The sequence below is a fragment of the Lithobates pipiens genome, unplaced genomic scaffold (genome assembly GCF_037356315.1).
Source record: "Lithobates pipiens isolate NorthernLeopardFrog02 unplaced genomic scaffold, aLitPip1_a1.2 Scaffold_3, whole genome shotgun sequence".
NCBI lineage: Eukaryota > Metazoa > Chordata > Amphibia > Anura > Ranidae > Lithobates > Lithobates pipiens.
Window position 1 is genome coordinate 266,879,749 of NW_027507790.1, and position 20,199 is coordinate 266,899,947.

The 20,199-nt window shown below is 41.8% G+C and overlaps 1 protein-coding gene across 1 annotated transcript in view; it reads right to left on the reverse strand.

Moving 5' to 3' along the window:
* Nucleotides 1-20,199, reverse strand: part of LOC143941131 (aquaporin-3-like) — a 63,805-nt gene that overhangs the window by 7,952 nt on the left and 35,654 nt on the right. Inside the window, exons 2-4 of the mRNA XM_077463117.1 lie at nucleotides 16,540-16,666; nucleotides 16,257-16,394; nucleotides 4,702-4,820 (exon numbers count right to left, since the gene is read on the reverse strand). Of these exons, the coding sequence (XP_077319243.1) occupies nucleotides 4,702-4,820; nucleotides 16,257-16,394; nucleotides 16,540-16,666 (384 nt within the window). The remainder of the gene's footprint in view (nucleotides 1-4,701; nucleotides 4,821-16,256; nucleotides 16,395-16,539; nucleotides 16,667-20,199) is intronic.

Below are 20,199 nucleotides of genomic sequence, written 5' to 3' on the forward strand. Positions count from 1 at the left end.
AAATACAAGTTTATATTGATGCCCAGTGCTTCCCCCCTATTCTGGTGCTCAGTGAAGGGGCCCTTTATATTGGTGGTCAGTGAAAGGTTCCTTTTCACTGGTGGTATGTGGGAAAACGGTCCCCCCCCCCACTGTTGGTCAGTAGGCAAAGGCCACCATTACACTAATGGTCAGTGGGAAAAATGCTCTTTACATTGGTGGTCCTTGGTCAATGGGAAGAATGCTTCCCTTACAGACACCTTAAAGTGGTAGTAAACCGCAACTACATCAAAAATAAAGTGGGCCCTCCTGCAAGGTTAAATCATGATGCGCTAGCATGCAACACATACTAGCATATCATGACAGACTTAACTGTAAAGCGGATCCCTCCCGCCCAGCGCTATTATGGATCACACAGTCTTCCTTCCGGTTTTGCAAGCTCCGGCTGTATGAATGACCGGGGCCGCGGTGACGTCACTACTGCGCATGCATGTGGGAGTCCTTAGCTCTGCCACAGAGCTCTGAAGGTGCAGCACGGTATGCCATCCCTTTAGAGGACATGCGCCGGTCACGTCACCAGCTGTGAATATCTCCAAAACCGTGCAGGTTTAGGAGATATTCACTGTACCTACAGGTAAGCCTTACTATGGGCTTATCTGTAGGCAGGAGCGTTGCTAGGTCTACAAAAGATCTGGGGCTAGAGCCCAAAAGCAGCGTAGTAAGGTAAGTCATACGCTTGGGCGGGCATACACATGTATATAAGATACGTGTGTGTGTGTATGTATATATATGTATATATATCCCCAGAGATAAAGGGTCCCCAGAGAGCCTCCACCTGAAATCCTGGTCCCCAGAGAGCCTCCCCTTAAATCAGGGTCCCCAGAGAGCCTTCTCTTGGGGACCCCTGCAGAGACTCAAAGCTTTGGGCCCCAGATTCGGAGTTACAGCCCCAAAAGCCACCCCCTAGCGAAGCCACTGTCTGTAGGTACAAGTACAAAGTGGTGTTTACCTCCATTTTAAAAGGTAATTGTTGGTCAGTGGTTACTCTCTGAGAATCAGAAATTGCTCATAACTCAATGATCCCTTAGTAATCTCTGGAGAAACCCTAGTGCTCCTGGAACCCTGATTGAAAAAGGCTGATCTTAAGTGGTCTTCTCCTTGAAAAGTTGTGACCTCTTGAGTCTTATGAGTTGCTCATGACATAGATAGCGTTCAACATGCTGTCACCACAATAGCACCATTGGGTTTACTAGGGACTGGAGAATTTATTGGAAGTTGGTTCTCATGAACAAAGAACGTATTGAAGGGGGAAAAGGAAGAGGAGCATCTGGTCTGGCTCCAAGGCCAGCTATTCAAGACATGTGAGGGTGGATATTAAGTAGCAGAGACATGCGTCAAGGTCAATGAAGGCCATTCAGATAACATAGTAAAGGATGACAGTAGCTTACTGACGGCAGCTATAAAGAGACACCTCACACCGGTTAATGGAACATCCTGTCAGCCAAGAAGACTTTGTATTTAGAATGAAAGAACTAGGTTAAAATTCCTAGTAAACTAATTATATCATAACATTATGCACATTGTATGTTTCCTTAGGAGCTCCCGAATAGGAGCTAAAGTGGTAACCACCCCAGCACAGCCAACTGTGCTGCTTTTTGTGTGTTTTTTACCCCCTCTATGAGAATATTTCAACATTTCACTACTTTTAAAAACAAAAGTCCAGTTTTAGTGAACAAAATCCCCTCCATGGCATCTATAAACACAAAAAAAAAAAAAAAAAACCTTTAACATGTGCTGACCTGCTTCTGTTCATTAGATACTGAGCCAAGCCACTGTGCAAAGTTGGCTGAAAGTGAAAGTGCTACATGGGAGGGTCTGTCAGCTATAATCACATAATCATTCCCAGTGTCGTAATAGGATGCATTGCAACTTCTCGTTATCCCTTTAATGATCTGGTGTGTTTTTGGAGTATCTCACCAGAAAAAAAAAAAGTCTTAACGAAGGACTTTGTTAGGATTACCTTAAACGTGACCTCCAGTTTTATGCATAATTCACGGAGAAGTAAAGAGCCAGTTACAGGGGAGGATAAAGATTTAGGGAAATTCAATTTATAAATTGCATAAGTTTGCCAAGGTTGCAAGCAAGAGGATTCATAGCAAATCTGCACCAAAAAAAAAGAAGGCTGCCCCTGCTGGCTTCCCTCTGAAATTGCTATTTGCATGGCTATCTTTGGCTCCAGTACTGTTTAAGCTTAAACAAGCATGCAGTTCATAAAGTCAATTTAAAGGCCAAGTTCACTAAATCCCAGCTCCCCTATGTACCAATATGGCATTTATGTACTTTTTTTGCAAAAATATCAACGCTTTCTGTCTCTACAGTCACTTACTTCCCTTGTCCTCGTCCATGTTTCCAAACGTATCCATTGCTTCTGCCTTACTTCCTGGTTAGGCTTTAGGTCATGACACAGGAAGGAGTTGACCAGCTGACCTCATTAGCACACACCCTGCATCATCCACCCTTCTACCTACCATCTTGAGGAAATTGAGAGAATGGGACTTTAAAGGTACATCATATACAAGGCAAGACAAATTAAGAATATAAAAATATAAATCATTTATTTAGAAAAGGCATGATAAAAGTAAGGACTGCAGTTACAATCATAGTCCTGGGTATACACACATATCCTAACCCTGACCAATGAGAGAACTGAAGTCACATACAAATTATTCTCATGTCCTGGAATTTGAATGTTTCGCTGTGACGGCTTCATCAGGAAAAAGATGAGGGTATTCAATAAATTAGTATAAAACAGCAAGATATGCACAATTTTGGGTGTGTAAGAAAAAAAAACACAAAAATATTTTTTTTTTCTTACACACCCAAAATTGTGCATATCTTGCTTTTTTTATACTCATTAATTGAATACCCTCATCCTTTTCCTGATGAAGCCGTCACGGCAAAACATGTTGAAATTCCAGGAAGTGGGAATAATTTGTATGTGACTTCAGTTCTCTCATTGGTCAGGGTTAGGATATGTGTGTATACCCAGGACTATGATTGTAACTGCAGTCCTTACTTTTATCTTGCCTTTTCTAAATAAATGATTTATGTTTTTATATTATTCATTTTTTATTGCCTTGTAAATGATGTACCTTTAAAGTCCCATTCTCTCAATTTCCTTGTTACACTACTTACAGGGATGTTGGTACTTTTGTATGTTGTGTCTTTTCTCTGGTGCTGACCTCTCCCCCCCATTGTTTTGAACCTTCTACCTACCCACCCATTCCCAGCTGAAAATTTTGTAAATGAAATGCGATCAATCAGTTATCACCCTTCTCACTAAATACACAATATACAATCAGATTGTATAGAACATGCCTAAAATTACTAGTTGTGCTTTCAGTGCCATTAATTGTTAATGGCACACCAAACACAAAAGCAAACACACATCTTGCCATGTGAAAAAAGGGGTGGCAAATGCTGCACAGTAAAAAACATGCAACTCATAAAAACGGCAAAATGTCCCATAAGCCCCATGTAGTGCAGTCAATTGAAATCAACAGGCTGTGCTATGCGTGTCAAATGAAAAACGCGCCACAAAACGCACGCTCCCACTATGCTAGATGTTAATGGGGCCTGAAAGTGAAATTGGTGCGCTAACACAAGAACAACGAAGCTCACATCTGTGCGTTTCCTTGCATTTCAGAAATGCGCTGCACCAAAAATCACAGTAAAATACGCATCGAGCGCTGCTCTAAAAAAAAGTTCTGAAGCTTCTTTGGAACGATTGCTGTGTGCAGGGCAGCCCATTCAGGTGGGTGGTCTGCCCTATGTTTGGTGAGTGAAAATGCTCGAAAACTCCTCCCCCCTAAAAAAAAAAATGTGGAAATAGTGGCTAAGTGTTTCTGTCCACTCCCTCCTATGTACTTGTATAAAGATGGCCATACACTATGCAATCTGATTGTGTATTATGTATTTAGTGAGAAGGGTGATCACTGATTGATTGCATTTTATTTAAAAAATGTGCAGCTGGGAATGGGTGGGTAGGTAGGTGGTCTGATGATGCAGGGTGTGTGCTAATGAGGTCAGCTGGTCAACTCCTTCCTGTGTCCATGACCTATGGTCTGACCAGGAAGTAAGGCAGAAGCAATGGATACGTTTGGAAACATGGATGAGGACAAGTGAAGTAAGTGTCTGTGGATTTCATGGAAAGCTTTGATATCTTTGCAAAAAAAGTACATTAATGCTATACTGGTACATAGGGGAGCTGGAATTCAGAAAAAGAAAAGGGAAAACGTATCCTTTAAGTCAAAACACGTTACCTGCATGCTTGTTCTAGGTCAGTGAGTCTGACTTATTAAAGGTCCTGAAATGGCATGGCAGTCAGGAAAATTGCGGTTTTAGAAGCTCCAGTAATAAGAGCCACCATATTTCTCTCAGAACAGATATTTAATAGAAATATAAATTTTAGTAAAATACCCTTTTTTTTCCTGATAACAACCGGATTATATCTTTAACAGGGCAGAGCCCTCCCCCCCCCCCCCCCCCCCATACGCACTCTGCCTTTGACCGTTGCCCTCACTTAAAACTCTGCTGCTTCTTACTAATGGTCAATAAAGCCTTCCTGCAGCTGTGTAGATTTGGATATAGCAGTGTGTAGGAGCTATATAAATGCCCCAGCTTTCTGTTTCGGTTTTATGACAGAAGTACAGATTCACTCACCTGGTCAAAGAAACCATTCATGAGGGTCAGATGCTCTGTTGGGAAGGTGGCGAAAATTCCAGCAGTGCCGTTAGGTCCCATTACGTAGAGTTGGTCATTGGCGAAAAACCAAATGGCATCTGAAATCGAATCAGAAGATGGTTACTTAATTCCTAATAAAACTGTCAATTGATGTTGACTTCAAGCACTGATTTATAAAATTAATGTGAACCTTGCACTAAAATTCAAGGTCTGCTCATCACATACTGACTTACCCACCTCCCCTTGTCAAAACCCTTCATTATGGCTGTTATATGAAAACACCTCCAGGTAAAAAATAAATCTGGCTTCTACCTGCAGGCAATATTGATGTCACAATCCTTCTAGTGAGATCCTCAGAAATACAAGTATCCCAAATCTTTAAGAAGACTCTCCAGCACAGTTTAGCTGGGACTAAAGTTGTAGTCCCTTTTAGGCCAAGAGTCATACCCTTGGATGTCCCTTAGTCTAGAGGCTTAGATATATAAGGCAGGAGGCTGCTTCTTAGGTGAGGAAGCAACCCCTTTTTGTTAACAAGGGGTTTCTTTTGTTTTTTTTGCTTTGGGACCCTTCAGAGTACATCATGTAGGGACAGGGCACCCCAGTATCCACTTAACCTGCTGGGGGAGCACTACGATGACTCCTGACTGGGAGGTAAGACTCATATAAAGGAAAGCTGGGATGACTGTTGGCACAGCAGTCTCTTTCACTGTCTTATCCATGTACAGTAAAGTTTTTGTACTGTTCTAAAGCCAGCTTGGTGTGGATTCCATTTATTCTGCCATATTATGAACTACTCCTGGACCTGGACTTGTGCTCAGACTAGAGTATGTGGGCTGGGCAGGTCTTGGATTCTGGCCAAGCCAAGTTGGGTTGTCTACATGGTGACTCAGAGAGGGGAGGTATATTGGTTTCCGTCTAGTGATTGTGAGTACCCTGGTGAGCCCTCATGCCAATTCAAGTGCCTTGTGGATTACCCAAGCTGGAAAAAAAATGTACAAAACTTCTTGTCCTGTTAAATTTTCCAGACATCATTTAGACAAGGGTTGAAGGGGCGAATATGTAATAAGCAGACCTTGCTTTTTTTCTTCACATGGTTACCCTGGTACGTACAGTAGGTAGACCAGGATCAGAATGTCAGGCTTTAAAATTCTGTCCGCAAAGGCCTGTCCCAACCAATAAAAAAATAACAATTCAATACACAAAAAAATGTATATACCGGTACATTTATAATACTATTAGCCCTCCAATCCTTGCATCCAATCCTTGCTTTGTTGCAGTGCTAGGGGTGCCAATAGAATTCTTATGCCGCGTACACCCAACCGGACTTTCCGTCAGACTAGGTCCGACGGAATCAGTCCGTCGGAAAATCCGATCGTGCGTGGGCTAATCCGATCATTTTTTATTTTAAAAATCTGATGGACCTAGAAATAGAACATGTTTCAAATCTGTCTGACGGGCTCAATTCCTATTGGGAAATCCGTTTGTCTGTGTGCTGGTCCAATGGACCAAATACGACGCAAGGGAAGCTATTGGCTATTGAACCTCCTTTTTTAGTCCCGTCGTACGTCATCACATTCAAAGCGAACGGACTTTTGAACAGACTTAGTCTGTTCGTGTGTGGGCAATTCTGTTCGTTCGGAAGTCTGTCGGAACTCCACCGAAAGTCCGTCGGGAAGACCGTCAGACCTAGTCTGCCGGAAAGTCTGGTCGTGTGTACGCGGCATTAGCATCCAACACTTCCAGGTGTGTCAGATTCCTACATTTCCTTGCTACTTGCTATGACTCCCCACCTCCTTCTCCAGCGAGTAGATCACTCATGTGTCCCTACAGCTCTGTAGTGACTATTTATGTGGAGGAAAGGGGGCGCCACAGTGAGGTGGGGTGGGGGTGTATAGGCATCCAAGATACCAAGATACCTGGAAGTGTCAGATTCCAAAAGTTCCTGCAGAGTCTGTTGAACCTCAGAGCATAGATTGGACCCAACAGGTCCTAATATTGGTTATTAGGTTGGATATAAATTTATATTCCAATTCTGTATTTGATTAAAATGTTTTCGGTAAAATGTCCCCTTAATGTCTTACCACATTAGAAAAGTTGGCAGTTTGTTCTCTTTAACTGAAAATCTAAACAGACAAATTTCTTCCCTTTTAGTTTCCTGTGTGGGATCAGCGCTGATCTCTTTAGTAAAGACGTTTGTTAATGAAGTGTGAATTTCCTGTTCCTGACAAACACAAAATTCTAAACTGTGCATTATGCATGATGGGAGTCCAACCAGCATATAGTATTATTCTTTGTCATTAGAAAATGCAACACAAACATGGTCATCCAGCTGTGCACTAGTTGGGCAGTCTAATTTCCAGCAGAAAGCCTCATGACCTCCCGGTAGTGACAGATCATGGCTTTGTGTATGGGGGGGGTTTGGTTCTACTTTTGTGGGTTGTGGGCTCAGGTCATGGGACTGTGCCCCGGGGTACCTGCTATCAGGTATCGGATTTAGATATGGAAGAGACCTATTCAGGACTCCACAACTCCACAAACATTTTATCAGTGCTGCCCACAGAACCAGATATTAGCTGTCATTTTTTAATTCCCCTTTCACACCAGGGCGTTTTGCAGGCGGTATAGCGTTAGAAATTGCGCCTGCAAAACGCCCTAAAGAAGCTGCACCATCGTTTGTAGTGTGAAAGCCCGGAGGGCTTTCACACTACAGCGGTGCGCTGGCAGGACGTCAGAAAAAAGTCCTGCCAGCAGCTTCTTTGGAGCGGTGAAGGAGCGGTGTGTTTACCGCTCCTCCACCGCTGCTCCCCATTGAAATCAATGGTGCAGCGCTGTAATCCCGCCGGCAAAACGCTGCTATTGCGGCGTATTGCCGGCGGTTTTAACCCTTTCGCGGCCGATAGCAGGGGTAAAAGCGCCCCGCTAGCGGCCGATATGCGCCGCAAATCCGGCGGTAAAACGCCGCTAAAAATAGCGGCGTTTTACCGCCCACGCTATCAGCGGTGTGGTGTGAAAGGGGTCAAATTTGAGAGAATAATAAAACCAAAGACCTCATTGGGAGCTCTTTGCTGCATAAAGATGTAGGAGATACACCCTCAAAACTTTGATAAAAAATTTTCGGGCATAACTGTGTGTTACTCCTAACCCCTGCACACTGTACGTTACTTATTCCTGGCCTCTGCTCTAAGGGGTCCATTCTAGACTCTTACTCCAGACCCATGCACACCCTACGTTAGTTACTCCTGACTTCTGCACTATGGGGTTATACACTCCATTATGCACTGCAGGTCTCAGCACTCTGTATGTTACTTACTCCTGACCCCTGCACCCTGTGCATTACTTACTCCTAACCTCTACAGTACACTATGCGAATTATGCAGTCCTGACTCCTGCACTCTCTGCATTATTTACTCCTGATCTCATAATTTGTGCATTGCATAGTCCTGAACTCTGCACCCTCTGCATTACTTACCTCCTAACCTCTACAGTACACTATGTGCATTATGCAGTCCTGACTCCTGCATTACTTACTCCTGGCCTCATATAACAGTGTGTTACTCCTTAACCTTGCACACTCTACATTACTTATTGCTAACCCCTGCACTCTGTGCTTTAAATAGACCTGACCCCTGCACCCTGTACATTACTTAATTTTGACCTCAGCACCAAGTACGTTTTGCAATCCTAACCCCAGCACACTGTATGTTACTTATGTCTAAACCCTGCATTCTGTGCATTACATAGTCTTGGCACTGCACACTGTACAAAACCTACTCCTGACCACTTCACTATGTGCTTTATGCAGTCCTGACCCCTACACTCTCTGCATTACTTACCCCTGACCTCTGCGCTATGTGCGTTTTACAGTCCTAACCCTTGCACTCTCTGCATTACTTACTCCTGACCTCCCAATCTGTGCATCACACAGTCCTGACCCCTGCACACTGTGGTTTACTTACTCCTGACCCCTGCACCATGTGCTTTAAATAGTCCTGACCCCTGCACCCTGTACATTACTTATGCCTGACCTCTGCACTATGTGCGTTATGCAGTCCTGACCCCTGCACTCTGTGCATTATGCACTCCTGACTCATGGCATGGCACAGTCCGGACCCCTGCACACTGTGCATTATGCACTCCTGATCCCCCACACTCTGTGCGTCATGCACTCCTGGCCACTACACTCTGTGCGCAAGCACAGTACAAGGCGGACACCATCCGACGGGGGACAGTATTCGACAGTACACCGGCAAGCAACAAATTTCCTGTCTTATGCCCCATACACACGGTCGGACATTCCGACCACAAAATCCATCAGATTTTTTCTGACTGATTTTGGCCGAAACTTGTCTTGCATACACACGGTCACACAAAGTCGCCGGAAAATCTAATAGTTCGGAACGAGGTGACATACAAAATGTATGACGGGACTACGTAGAGGCCAGTAGCCAATAGCGTTCGTCTCCAAATTTTTTCTGAGCATGCGTGGCACTTTGTGCGTCGGAATTCTCTACACACGATTGGAAAAAGTCCAATCGGATTTTGTTGTCGGAAAATTTTGGATCCAGCCCTCAAACTTTTTCCGTCGGAAATTCCGACAGAAAAAGTCCGATAGAGCCCAACATGCGATCAGATTTTTCCGACAACATAATCCGATCGGACTTTTTCCGTCGGAATTTCCGACCGTGTGTATGGGGCATTAGGGTGACAACGTTTACTCGCTGTACTGTATGGAGACACTTCACACATTGTGAACACACTCAAAATTCCTAAAGGTGCTCAAACCTATTTGCTAAATGCATTGTGGGAACCACTTCAATACCAGGCCTATTCTGGCACTTCTCTCCTTCTTGTAAAAATCATAATTTTTTTTGCTAGAAAATTACTTTTGCTAGATAATTACATTATATATGTTTTTTTCTCGCAGACACCCTAGGGCAGTGATGGCGAACCTTGGCACCCCAGATGTTTTGGAACTACCATTTCCCATGATGCTCCACTACACTGCAGAGTGCTAGAGCATCATGGGAAATGTAGTTCCAAAACATCTGGGGTGCCAAGGTTCGCCATCACTGCCCTAGGGAATAAAATGGCGGTCATTGCAACTTTTTATCTCACACAGTATTTGCGCAATCATTTTTCGAATGCCTTTTTTTTTGGGAAATGAATTAAAAAATAACAAAACAGTAAAGTTAGCTCATTTTATTTATAGAATGTGAAAGATGATGTTACGCCGAGTAAATAGATACCTAACATGTCACGCTTTAAAATTGCGCACAATCAGGGAATGGCGCCAAACTTCGGTACTTAAAAATCTCCATAGGCAAAGCTTTAAATTTTTTTACAGGTTACCAGTTTAGAGTTACAGAGGAGGTCTAGTGCTAGAATTGTTGCATGCACTCTAATGCATGCGGAGATACCTCACATGTGTGGTTTTAGGGGCGGTTCGCTTCTGAGCAAGAGCTACCGGAAACAGGGAAATTTTAAATTTATTTATTTTTTATTTATTTTTACTTAATTTTCTTTATTTTTACACTTTTTTTACTTTTTTTTTTATTTTTTTGATCACTTTTATTCCTATTACAAGGAAACATCCCTTGTAATAGGAATCTATGTGACAGGTCCTCTTTATGGAGAGATGTGGGGTCAATAAGACCCCACATCTCTCCTCCAGGCTGCAAAGCATGAGATCGGGAAAAAAAAAATTTCACTGATCTCATGCTGACAGCCGCGATCGCGGCTTTGTCTACTTCCGGGGCCTCCGACGGTCATAGCGATGACAGGTGACCATCTGGTCCCCGGAAATCTCTATGTTCATCATCCGGCGGCGGGCAATTCTTTCTCCGGGCCCCCGATGGCACAGGAGAGCCTGGAGAAGCACCGGATGGTGACGGGAGGTGGGGGATGTCCCCTTCTGTTGCCTATAAGAACGATAAAGCGGCGGGACTGCCGCTATGATCGCTCTTATCGTGCACAGAATCGCCGGCCGGAAAGATTGATAGATTGATATCTGAATGGTGCCTGTAGCTATAGGCATCATTCAGATATCACTGCACAAACCAGAGGACATCATTTTACTATGGCCGGGTAGGAAAGTGGTTTTAAAGGGCGCCAAGCCATTTAAAAAAAAATATAGACAGCCGCAATTAAAAGGCTAATCTGGGATTGTTCGGGGGTTGATCCAAATAATGGTACGGTAGTATCAGATAATAGAAGGAATTATGGATTTTCTTGTCTTCCAGACAGTGTGGAGTTAACACAAACTTATAGGACACAACCATGAAACAATGATACGATCTTTTATATTGTTCTTCTGCTGTTTGTACTTTATGTCCATTAAGTCCTGTTAGTATCTTGGTTGACTTCCAAGCAATGAAGGCACTGAAGTGAGTCTATTTGTTGGAAGTTTTGGCGTAACCTGTTTTACAGGGTTTACATCCAATTGGGACCCGTGACAAAAAAAACAAGATGCTTCGAAATGCCATCAGAAAGTTCTTGTCATACCTTCCTGTTATGTTCCATCTAATATTTCATTCAGCGATACCCACCTTTTGGGTGGAATCCTGTCCACTTGACAACCTAAATTACATGTTTGAATTTTAGTAAGCTTCTTATTAGTCTTCTACACTTATCTAATTGTGGGGAGTTTGTAAAGTCGTCTTCCTGGATTTTCATGATGGGAAAATTGCTCGTAAAAAACCGCCCCTCCTGACATATTACACATTCAGAAAAGTTATTATAAAAAATATAAAAGGAAGTATTCTAGAGTTAGAGGAAGTTATCCATCTAGTTTTAAATCCCTATAAAATGTTACAAAGCCAACTGAGATAGACACGTAGCAAGCTTAGAACATAATTTGTCACTTCAACTTTGTAAAGCCCCATACACACTATCAGATGTTCTGCTGATTTTTTTTCCTTCAGATTTACCAAAACCATATAATATGAGGTCAAACCTTAGGAGTTTCAATTTGTAGGCAATCAGGCAGGCCCTTGTACTACATGGTTTTGGTAAACCAGTGGACAAAAAACAGCAGAAAATCTGATAGTGTGTATGGGGCTTAACATTTATTGGTCTATAAATGTTATAATATGCAATCAGAAGTGTGGTTTGTCCTCATATTGAACAAATGCAAAATAGCTTTAACCAATCTTTGTTCAAGCCCACTGTAATGCCGCGTACACACGGTCGTACTTTCCGATGGGAAATGTTGGATGTGAGCTTGTTGGCTGAAAGTCCGACCGTGTGTATGCTCCATCGAACATTTGTTGTTGGACTTTCCTCCAACAAATGTTGGCTAGCAGGTTCTCAATTTTTCCACCAGCAAAACTTTGTTGTCGGACTTTCCGATCATGTGTACACAAGTCCGTCGCACAAAAGTTCACGCATGCTCGGAATCAAGCATCGGGGCGTACACACGATCGGGACTTTCCGACAACAAAACAATGGATTTTTTTGGTCAAAGGTTGTTGGCTCCAACTTGTCTTGCACACACACGGTCACACAAACATTGGCCAACAATTATGAACGTGGTGACGTACAAGACTTACGACGAGCCGATAAAAAGGAAGTTCAATAATAGCCGGTGTGCCACCCTTTGGGCTCCTTCTGCTTGATTCAGAGAATGCGTGAACTTTTGTGCAACAGACTTATGTACACACGATCGGAAAGTCCGACAACAAAGTTTTGTTGGCTGAAAATTTGAGAACCTGCTAGCCAACATTTGTTGGTGTAAAGAGTGACAACAAATGTTCGATGGAGCATACACACAGTCGGACTTTCAGCCAACAAGCTCACATCCCACATTTCCTGTGGGAAAGTCTGACCGTGTGTACGCGGCATTACAGTGGGCTTGAACTTAGGAACTTGTGCTCAAAAAGGGCTCTTCACCAGTATTGCAAGTGATTTAACAGCTGCCAATGTTGTCCCCATTACTGACATACTGTGCCATGTTCTGCTTTATGTCTTTATGTGGAGGTGGACATGTTGGTAGAGGCACAAAGATTTGCTTCCTCATTTTAGAGCTGCCCCCCTCTGATCACTGATGGGGTAAATATCAAGAGGCTACAGGGGAAGTGATGGATGAAGCAGAAGCAGTGAGATTCTTGCACTGCAGGTTCCAGGTGTGGCTTCTTCTCCAGCAAGGAGAACAGCAGGCAATACTGTAATGCAATACCAATCCCATTCCAAATTTGATTAGGCTAGCACTCAGAAGCAGCAGTACCTTGGATCAGTGGTCATCAACCAGTGGTCTGTGGACCACTGATGGTCCATGAGAAAATTTTGGTGGTCCCCATGGGTTCTGCTCCAAATCAATATTGTGGCGGATGTATACCACCCAATGTTGTTTCTAATGTTGTTCTCAATGCGTGCTGATAGTCAATACTGTCAGCACGCATTGATACCTGATGCCTCCGTGGTAGCTCCTGTGAACTCAGAGGAAGGCGCTGGGAATAGTGGAGAAAGTGGGAGGTGAAGGAGGGCAATTCCAAAGCCAGTGCTGATTACAGACTGAGGGAGGAGGCGCAGAGCTCGAAAACATGTTCTGTGGGATTCATAATTGTGATTTTAGTGATTCTTGAGCTTTGAAAGGTTGGTGACCACTGACCACTGCATTAGATGATCTCTCCTGCAGATATACAGCCATGAGGCTAAACAACAGGACTGCCTAGGCACAAGGTGTCACAATCAGGGGTCAGGCATGGAGACCAGTAGCTATAGCAGTAGAGAGGCTCCCACTGACCAGCTGAATAAGTGCACAACCAGGTCACCCTGGCAGATGTTTCAGGCTCATCCAAGGCTCTAAAAACTAACTGGTGTTCCCCAGAGCTCCTGATGTTGATGATGGATTTTGCTGCCTGTTAGTACCAGGTCCAGGTCCTCAGGAATGCCTCACCATGAAGTGAGCAAGTCAGGGTCCAATAGCAGATATTGTAGGTATGGATCAAGCAGAAGTGTAGTCGGTAAACAAGCCAGAGGTCGGTAACAAGTGGTTGCAGGTTGGGATCAAGCAGAAGCATAGCCAAGGACTAAGCAAAAGCTCAGTAACAATTAGTAGTGAAGATAAGGACAGCAGCAGGGGCGACAAGAGTGAGATATTGGCTGGAGAGAGTACAATAATCTGGCAAATGGGAAGTGCAAAGGCATGGCTTAAATAGGAAGTTAATGGGAGGAGCAAAGAGTTCAAGGTTGTACCTTGCCTTGTACAAGGCAAGATTGTCCAAGGTAAGCTGTCCAACATCTCAAGTGGCTCAGCAAGAACAGATACAACCAGACGCAGCCAAGGCTGCAGGTTCAGATCCAGGCCCCGACATAAGTAGTACACTGATTATATTTCGGGAGGTTGTGAAGATAAAAGATTGTATTCACCAATGCTTTCTTGCTTGCCATATTGTATATTGTATCACCAATGCCTTATGAAGCACTTATTGTAAAACATGTGAAAATTCATATAAAAAAAACTTAAGTAAAACAAAAAAAAGCTTAATTTTCAAGATACTACTTAGGCATAATTAATATTTTTGAAGTTTGCTATACCATAGAAAATCATCAGTTTTTGAGATTAGGTCCATTCCTCTGATTTATTTTGTCTAGAAAGCCATCATTTATCTATCTTGAATATCAGTACTGTCTTTAACTAGAGGGTTTATATTTTCATAGGCATAGCTCCTTTTTAAAAACAAGTTATACTGTAGGATAAGGACTGTCTTGGTTGTCCATCATGGAAATCATTGCTTCTACAAATTTGAACTGGTAGTGGTCTCTACACTGTCACAGACTAAATGGAAACCATTACTCCAACTCTATGGATCCATCTACGACCAGAACTTTATGACTGTATATGAAAGACTCTGTGATAACTGTTCCTTCTACATTCTAGAGCTACAATAGTCCTAAGATCTCATATGTCCACTCACTAATTTATGAGCAGCTATAGCATGGATCTATGTCATGTTTCTATTCTTTAGACCAGGATTCTCCATTGTTCATTTCAGTCGGAGTAATGGTGCCCAATAGTCGGTATTAGTGGGTGGGGGGGTAGTACTCCATCGTTGGTATCATGGGAGGAATAGTGCCCTATCATTGGTATTACTGGGAGTAGTAGTGCTCCATCATTAGTATTAGTGGGAGGAATGGTGCCTCATCATTGGTATTGGTGGTAAGAATAATAATCCCTATCAATGGTGTCAGTGGACAAAATAGTGCCCAACTATGGTGTCAGTGGGATGAATAGTGCTCCATCTAAGGTGTCAGTGGAAAGAAATAATTGCCCGATTGTTGGTGTCAGTGGGAGGTATAATACCTTGTATCAGTGGGAGGAATAGTGCCCTAAGGGCTGGATAAAGGCAAGCAAAGGGCTGCAGTTTGGAGACAAATGCTTTAGATCCATTTTAGCCCTGCTTTAACTGTACTTACGCCATGAACACCATGGCTTATATAATCTAGAACCAGCATTGGTTCTAAAAGCATTGTGACCCAAGGAACCTCCGATCTAAAGCCATTACCATCCCACCCTAGGGAAGACTTCATCATTGAGACCAGGAACCAGAACCACCAATATCCTATTCTAGCAAATGTAGAACAGTAAGACCCATGGCTCCTGTTATCTTCAATCAACATTGCCAATTGACAGTAGTTGAAACTACACCCAGAGGCCCTGATGTTGGTACTCTGGAGCTAATACTGTCCTACTCTTATTAGATTGTAAGCTCTTATGAGCAGGGCCCTCTTAACCCTCTTGTATTTTATTGTATTGGAACTGTATTGTCTCCCTATAGATTGTAAAGCGCTGTGAAAACTGTTGGCACTATATAAATCCTGAATAATAATAATAATAATTACAGCTTGGCCCCCATAATTAGTTTAGATCTACAATGAACACCATCCTACTCTACTTTGATATGCATCATAACACAATAAATATTGAATCCTTGAACTGTCACTGTCCTATTATATATGAAGATACTTTCTGAAGATCAATGATGATTAAAGAGGAAGTAAACCCTGATGAGTTTACTTCCTCTTTCATTCCCTGCAAAGGTAAAGCATAATGGACTACTATGCATCGCATAGTAGTCCATTATGTGTCACTTACCTGACACAGGAGCCAGTTATGTCACCGCTGTCCCCTGTAGTCCGGCGCATCCATGTTGTCGGTGGGGTCTCGCAGCTCCGCCGCTGTCATTCGGCGAAGCCTCAAAGATGTCACTCCCGCGCATGCGTACTGGACCCGACATGCACGGCAGCTCCGTTCTTGGAAATGCCACGCTCAGTGCGCCTGTGCGCCGCTGTCTACGGCGCATGCGCCGTAGACAGCGGTGCCTGTCTTCGGGCAAATATCTCCTAAACCGTATAGGTTTAGGAGATATTTCTTGGACCTACAGGTAAGCCTTAATCTAGGCTTACCTATAGGTCAAAGTGTGTTGTAAGGGTTTACAACCACTTTAAATTCAGAGAAACAGTCCCACATGGAGCTTCAGCCCAAAACTACAATCATTTTGTTAAAAAAAAATAAAAACCGTGCTTAATGTACCTACCATAATACAAGCCATAAACGATGCCTGCTCCAAGGAAGGCACCTAGGGTTTGTGCCAAGGTGTATACAGGAAACTTGATCCATGGTTCCCGTGCCATTAAACACAGGGCAAAGGTCACAGCTGGGTTCAAATGTCCACCTATAAATTAAAAGTGACATTATAAAACAATCTAATTATTAATTATTTTTTTATATTCATGCTCAGTTCATTTGCTTTTAATGGAAATATTTCATGGCACGTACTCAATTCCTGCCCATCATATTTTAAAAGGGTTCAACCTTACCTGAAACTTGTCCACAAATCAGAATGCCCAGCATAACAGCGAAACCAAAAGCCAGATTAACAGTCAAGAACTGACCATGAGAGCCTTTACTAAGGACCACCTGAGCCACAGAGCCACAGCCAAACATCTGCAGAAGAAGAAGAGAAGTTGTTATTAGAGATGTTCAAGAAGAGACACGACCTGCTTGCAAATCCATATGCACATAATTATTATATACTAGAAATTATCTGAAGAGGACATAAGGACAAAAAGCCAATAAAAAAACAAAAAAAAAAATGCATTACAAAAGGATTTTTTCTGGCAAAGTTTTTGTTTAAGCCCTTGTATACACGGTCAGAGATTCCGACAACCAAATCCGTCGGATTTTGTCCATCGGATTTTGTCCGACGGATTTTGTCCGAAACTGTTGCATACACACGGTCGGACAAAGTTGTCGGATAATCCGATCGTCCAGAACGTGATGACGTTATTTCGTTACGACGGGACTACATTCACGCTAGTAGCCAATAGCTTTGGTGCAGGAATTTGATCTGAGCATGCGTGGCACTTTGTCCGATCGGAATTCTCTACACATGATCAGAGTATGTCCGATCGGAGCATTTTGTTGGAAAGTTGGAAAACTTGGTCCGTCGGATACTCTGACAGAAACAGTCCGATGGAGACCACACACAGCTGGAATATCCGACAAAACGGTCCGATCGGACACATTCCGTCGGAATCTCTGACCGCGTGTACAAGGGCTTAAAGATCACTCAAATAAAAGTCGTTCAATCCTTCATAATGTTATTTCATATCTAAAAAAAACAACAGACTCTCTCCTGTCTCTAAAGACACCCACATTGGCTAGGTTGCTAAAGAACAACACCTTTCTAATCATGGCGAGAAAGGGGGAACTTTTTTCTCCAAAATGTGTTTTGCTAATGCAAAGTTAATTATATGTCCATTTTAACCCTGTGTAAAAATCATGTTTCTGGTTTTCTGAACCCCAGTCTAAAGCCAAAGCTTTGACGTTCCGTGCCATTCAAATGTTTTTTTTTTCACTTATTTACACCAAACCATGATATGATACGTAGACAATACATTTGTAGCATCCGTATGTTGTAATGTTTTATTTACTTTATTTTTTTATTACTTATATTGTTGACGTTGACCATTGCTGGTAAGTGATGAAAGGTTAGCAATGTGTTTGAAGGTGTTTTGTTGGTCTAAAAAAAAAAAAAATTGGTCCTAAAGGTTGTATTTTATTTTATTTGTTATATTGTTGACCATTGCTGGTGTCTGGTGACACCATAAAAGGTTGATTTGGTCATTTTGGGCATTACATTTATTTTAGAGCAAGCACTAGTGTATTGAAATATTTTCTTTTATATTTTTTATATATTTTTTTTAATATATTTTTACCCATTGCTGGTGTCTGGTGATGCAATGATAGGTTGATTTGATTGTTTTGGGTAGTACATTTATTTTAGGGAGAAAGTATGCCCTTGAGGGGGATTATGCGGGTGGGAGTATGAGTAAGGGATAATCCCTTACTCATACTCCCACCCGCACAATCCGATTCTCCACCAAGGGCATTCTTTCTCCACATTTTTTTCCTTGGGATGTGGTGGGAGTTCTTTGGGAATCTACTCATAGGTGATTTCTCTTCATTACTTTATTGTACATTCATTTTAGAGCAAGCATAAGCGTATTAAAATATTTTCTTTTATATTTTTCATAGTTTTTTTTTTTATATATATATATATGTTTGACCATTGCTGGTGTCTGATGACACCATGAAAGGTTGACTTGATTGTCTTGGGTAGTACATTTATTTTAGAGCAAGCATAAGCGTTTTTAAATATTTTCTTTTATATTTTTTATAGTTTTTTTTCTTATATGTTTGACCATTGCTGGTGTCTGGTGACATCATGAAAAGTTGTTTTTGGGCAGTATATTTATTTTAGAGCAAGTATTAGCATATTAAAATATTTTCTTTTATATTTTTTGTAGAACTCCTTTTTTGTTGATGTTGACCATTGCTGGTATCTAAAGCACATAAGAATATGTCTACCACGTAATGAAAGGATAGCAATGTGTTTGGGGTCTGGGTTGAAAGTGTTTTGTTGGTCTAAAAAATGTGGTCTTAAAGGTTGTATTTTATTTTATTTTTTATATTGTTGATCATTGCTGGTTAACCCTGAAAGGTTGTTTTGGGCAGTATATGTATTTTAGAGCAAGCATTAGTGTATTAAAATATTTTCTGTTATAGTTTTTTTTAAAATAGATTTTCGACCATTGCTGGTGTCTGGTGACACCATGAAAGGTTGACTTGATTGTTTTGGGTAGTAGGTAGTACATTTATTTTAGAGCAAGCATAAGCACATTCAAATATTTTCTTTTATATTTTTTTATAGTTCTTTTTTTTTATATGTTTGACCATTGCTGGTGTCTGGTGACACCATGAAAAGTTGTTTTTGGGCAGTATATTTATTTTAGAGAAAGCATTAGCGTATTCAAATATTTTCTTTTCATTGCTGGCAACTAAAGCACATAAAAATATGTCTACCACGTGAGGAAAGGGTAGCAATGTGTTTGGGGTTTGGGTTGAAGGTGTTTTGTTGGTCTAAAAAAATTCAGTTCTAAAGGGCGTCTCAGAAAAACTGTGAGATATAGTTTAGGTTTAGTTAAAGCAATGAATATTGATCCAAAATGGCTTCCAGGTTCCACTTAAATTTGGGGTCTGCTGGTATTTAAATGGCTAATCCAAAATATAGCACACACTTGTTTTTCAATCTACAACAGACCAAAATATAAAAAAATAATAATAATAATAATTGTTTGTTTAAAAAAAAAAAACTTAAAAATATATATCCCTAATAGATGTGCTTTTGGTAAGATTAAAACACCATAGAGCGGCCTTTCTCAATCAGGGTTCTACCAAAGGTTGCCAGGGGTTCCATGAGCAATAAACTATTTCTGACTTCCAAATAAGTAACCATCGGCACCAATTATATTTTTAGGTATCTGACCAATGAACAGCAATGTAAGGAGCATTCTTCCAACTGATCAGCAATGTAAGGGGAATTATTTCCACTGACCTTTAAATGTAAGGAGCTTTCTTTCAACTTATCACAAACGTAAGGAGCATTATTCCCACTGACCCTCAATGTAAGGAGCATTCTTCTCACTGATCACCAATGTAAGGAACATTCTTCCCACTGATCACCAATGTAAGGAACATTCTTCCCACTGAGCACCAATGTAAGGAACATTCTTCCCACTGATCACCAATGTAAGGAACATTCTTCCCACTGAGCACCAATGTAAGGAACATTCTTCCCACTGATCTCCAATGTAAGGAACATTCTTCTCACTGATCACCAATGTAAGGAGCATTCTTCTCACTGATCACCAATGTAAGGAACATTCTTCCCACTGATCACCAATGTAAGGAGCATTCTTCTCACTGATCACCAATGTAAGGAACATTCTTCCCACTGATCTCCAATGTAAGGAACATTCTTCCCACTGATCACCAATGTAAGGAGCATTCTTCTCACTGATCACCAATGTAAGGAACATTCTTCCCACTGATCACCAATGTAAGGAACATTCTTCTCACTGATCACCAATGTAAGGAACATTCTTCCCACTGAGCACCAATGTAAGGAACATTCT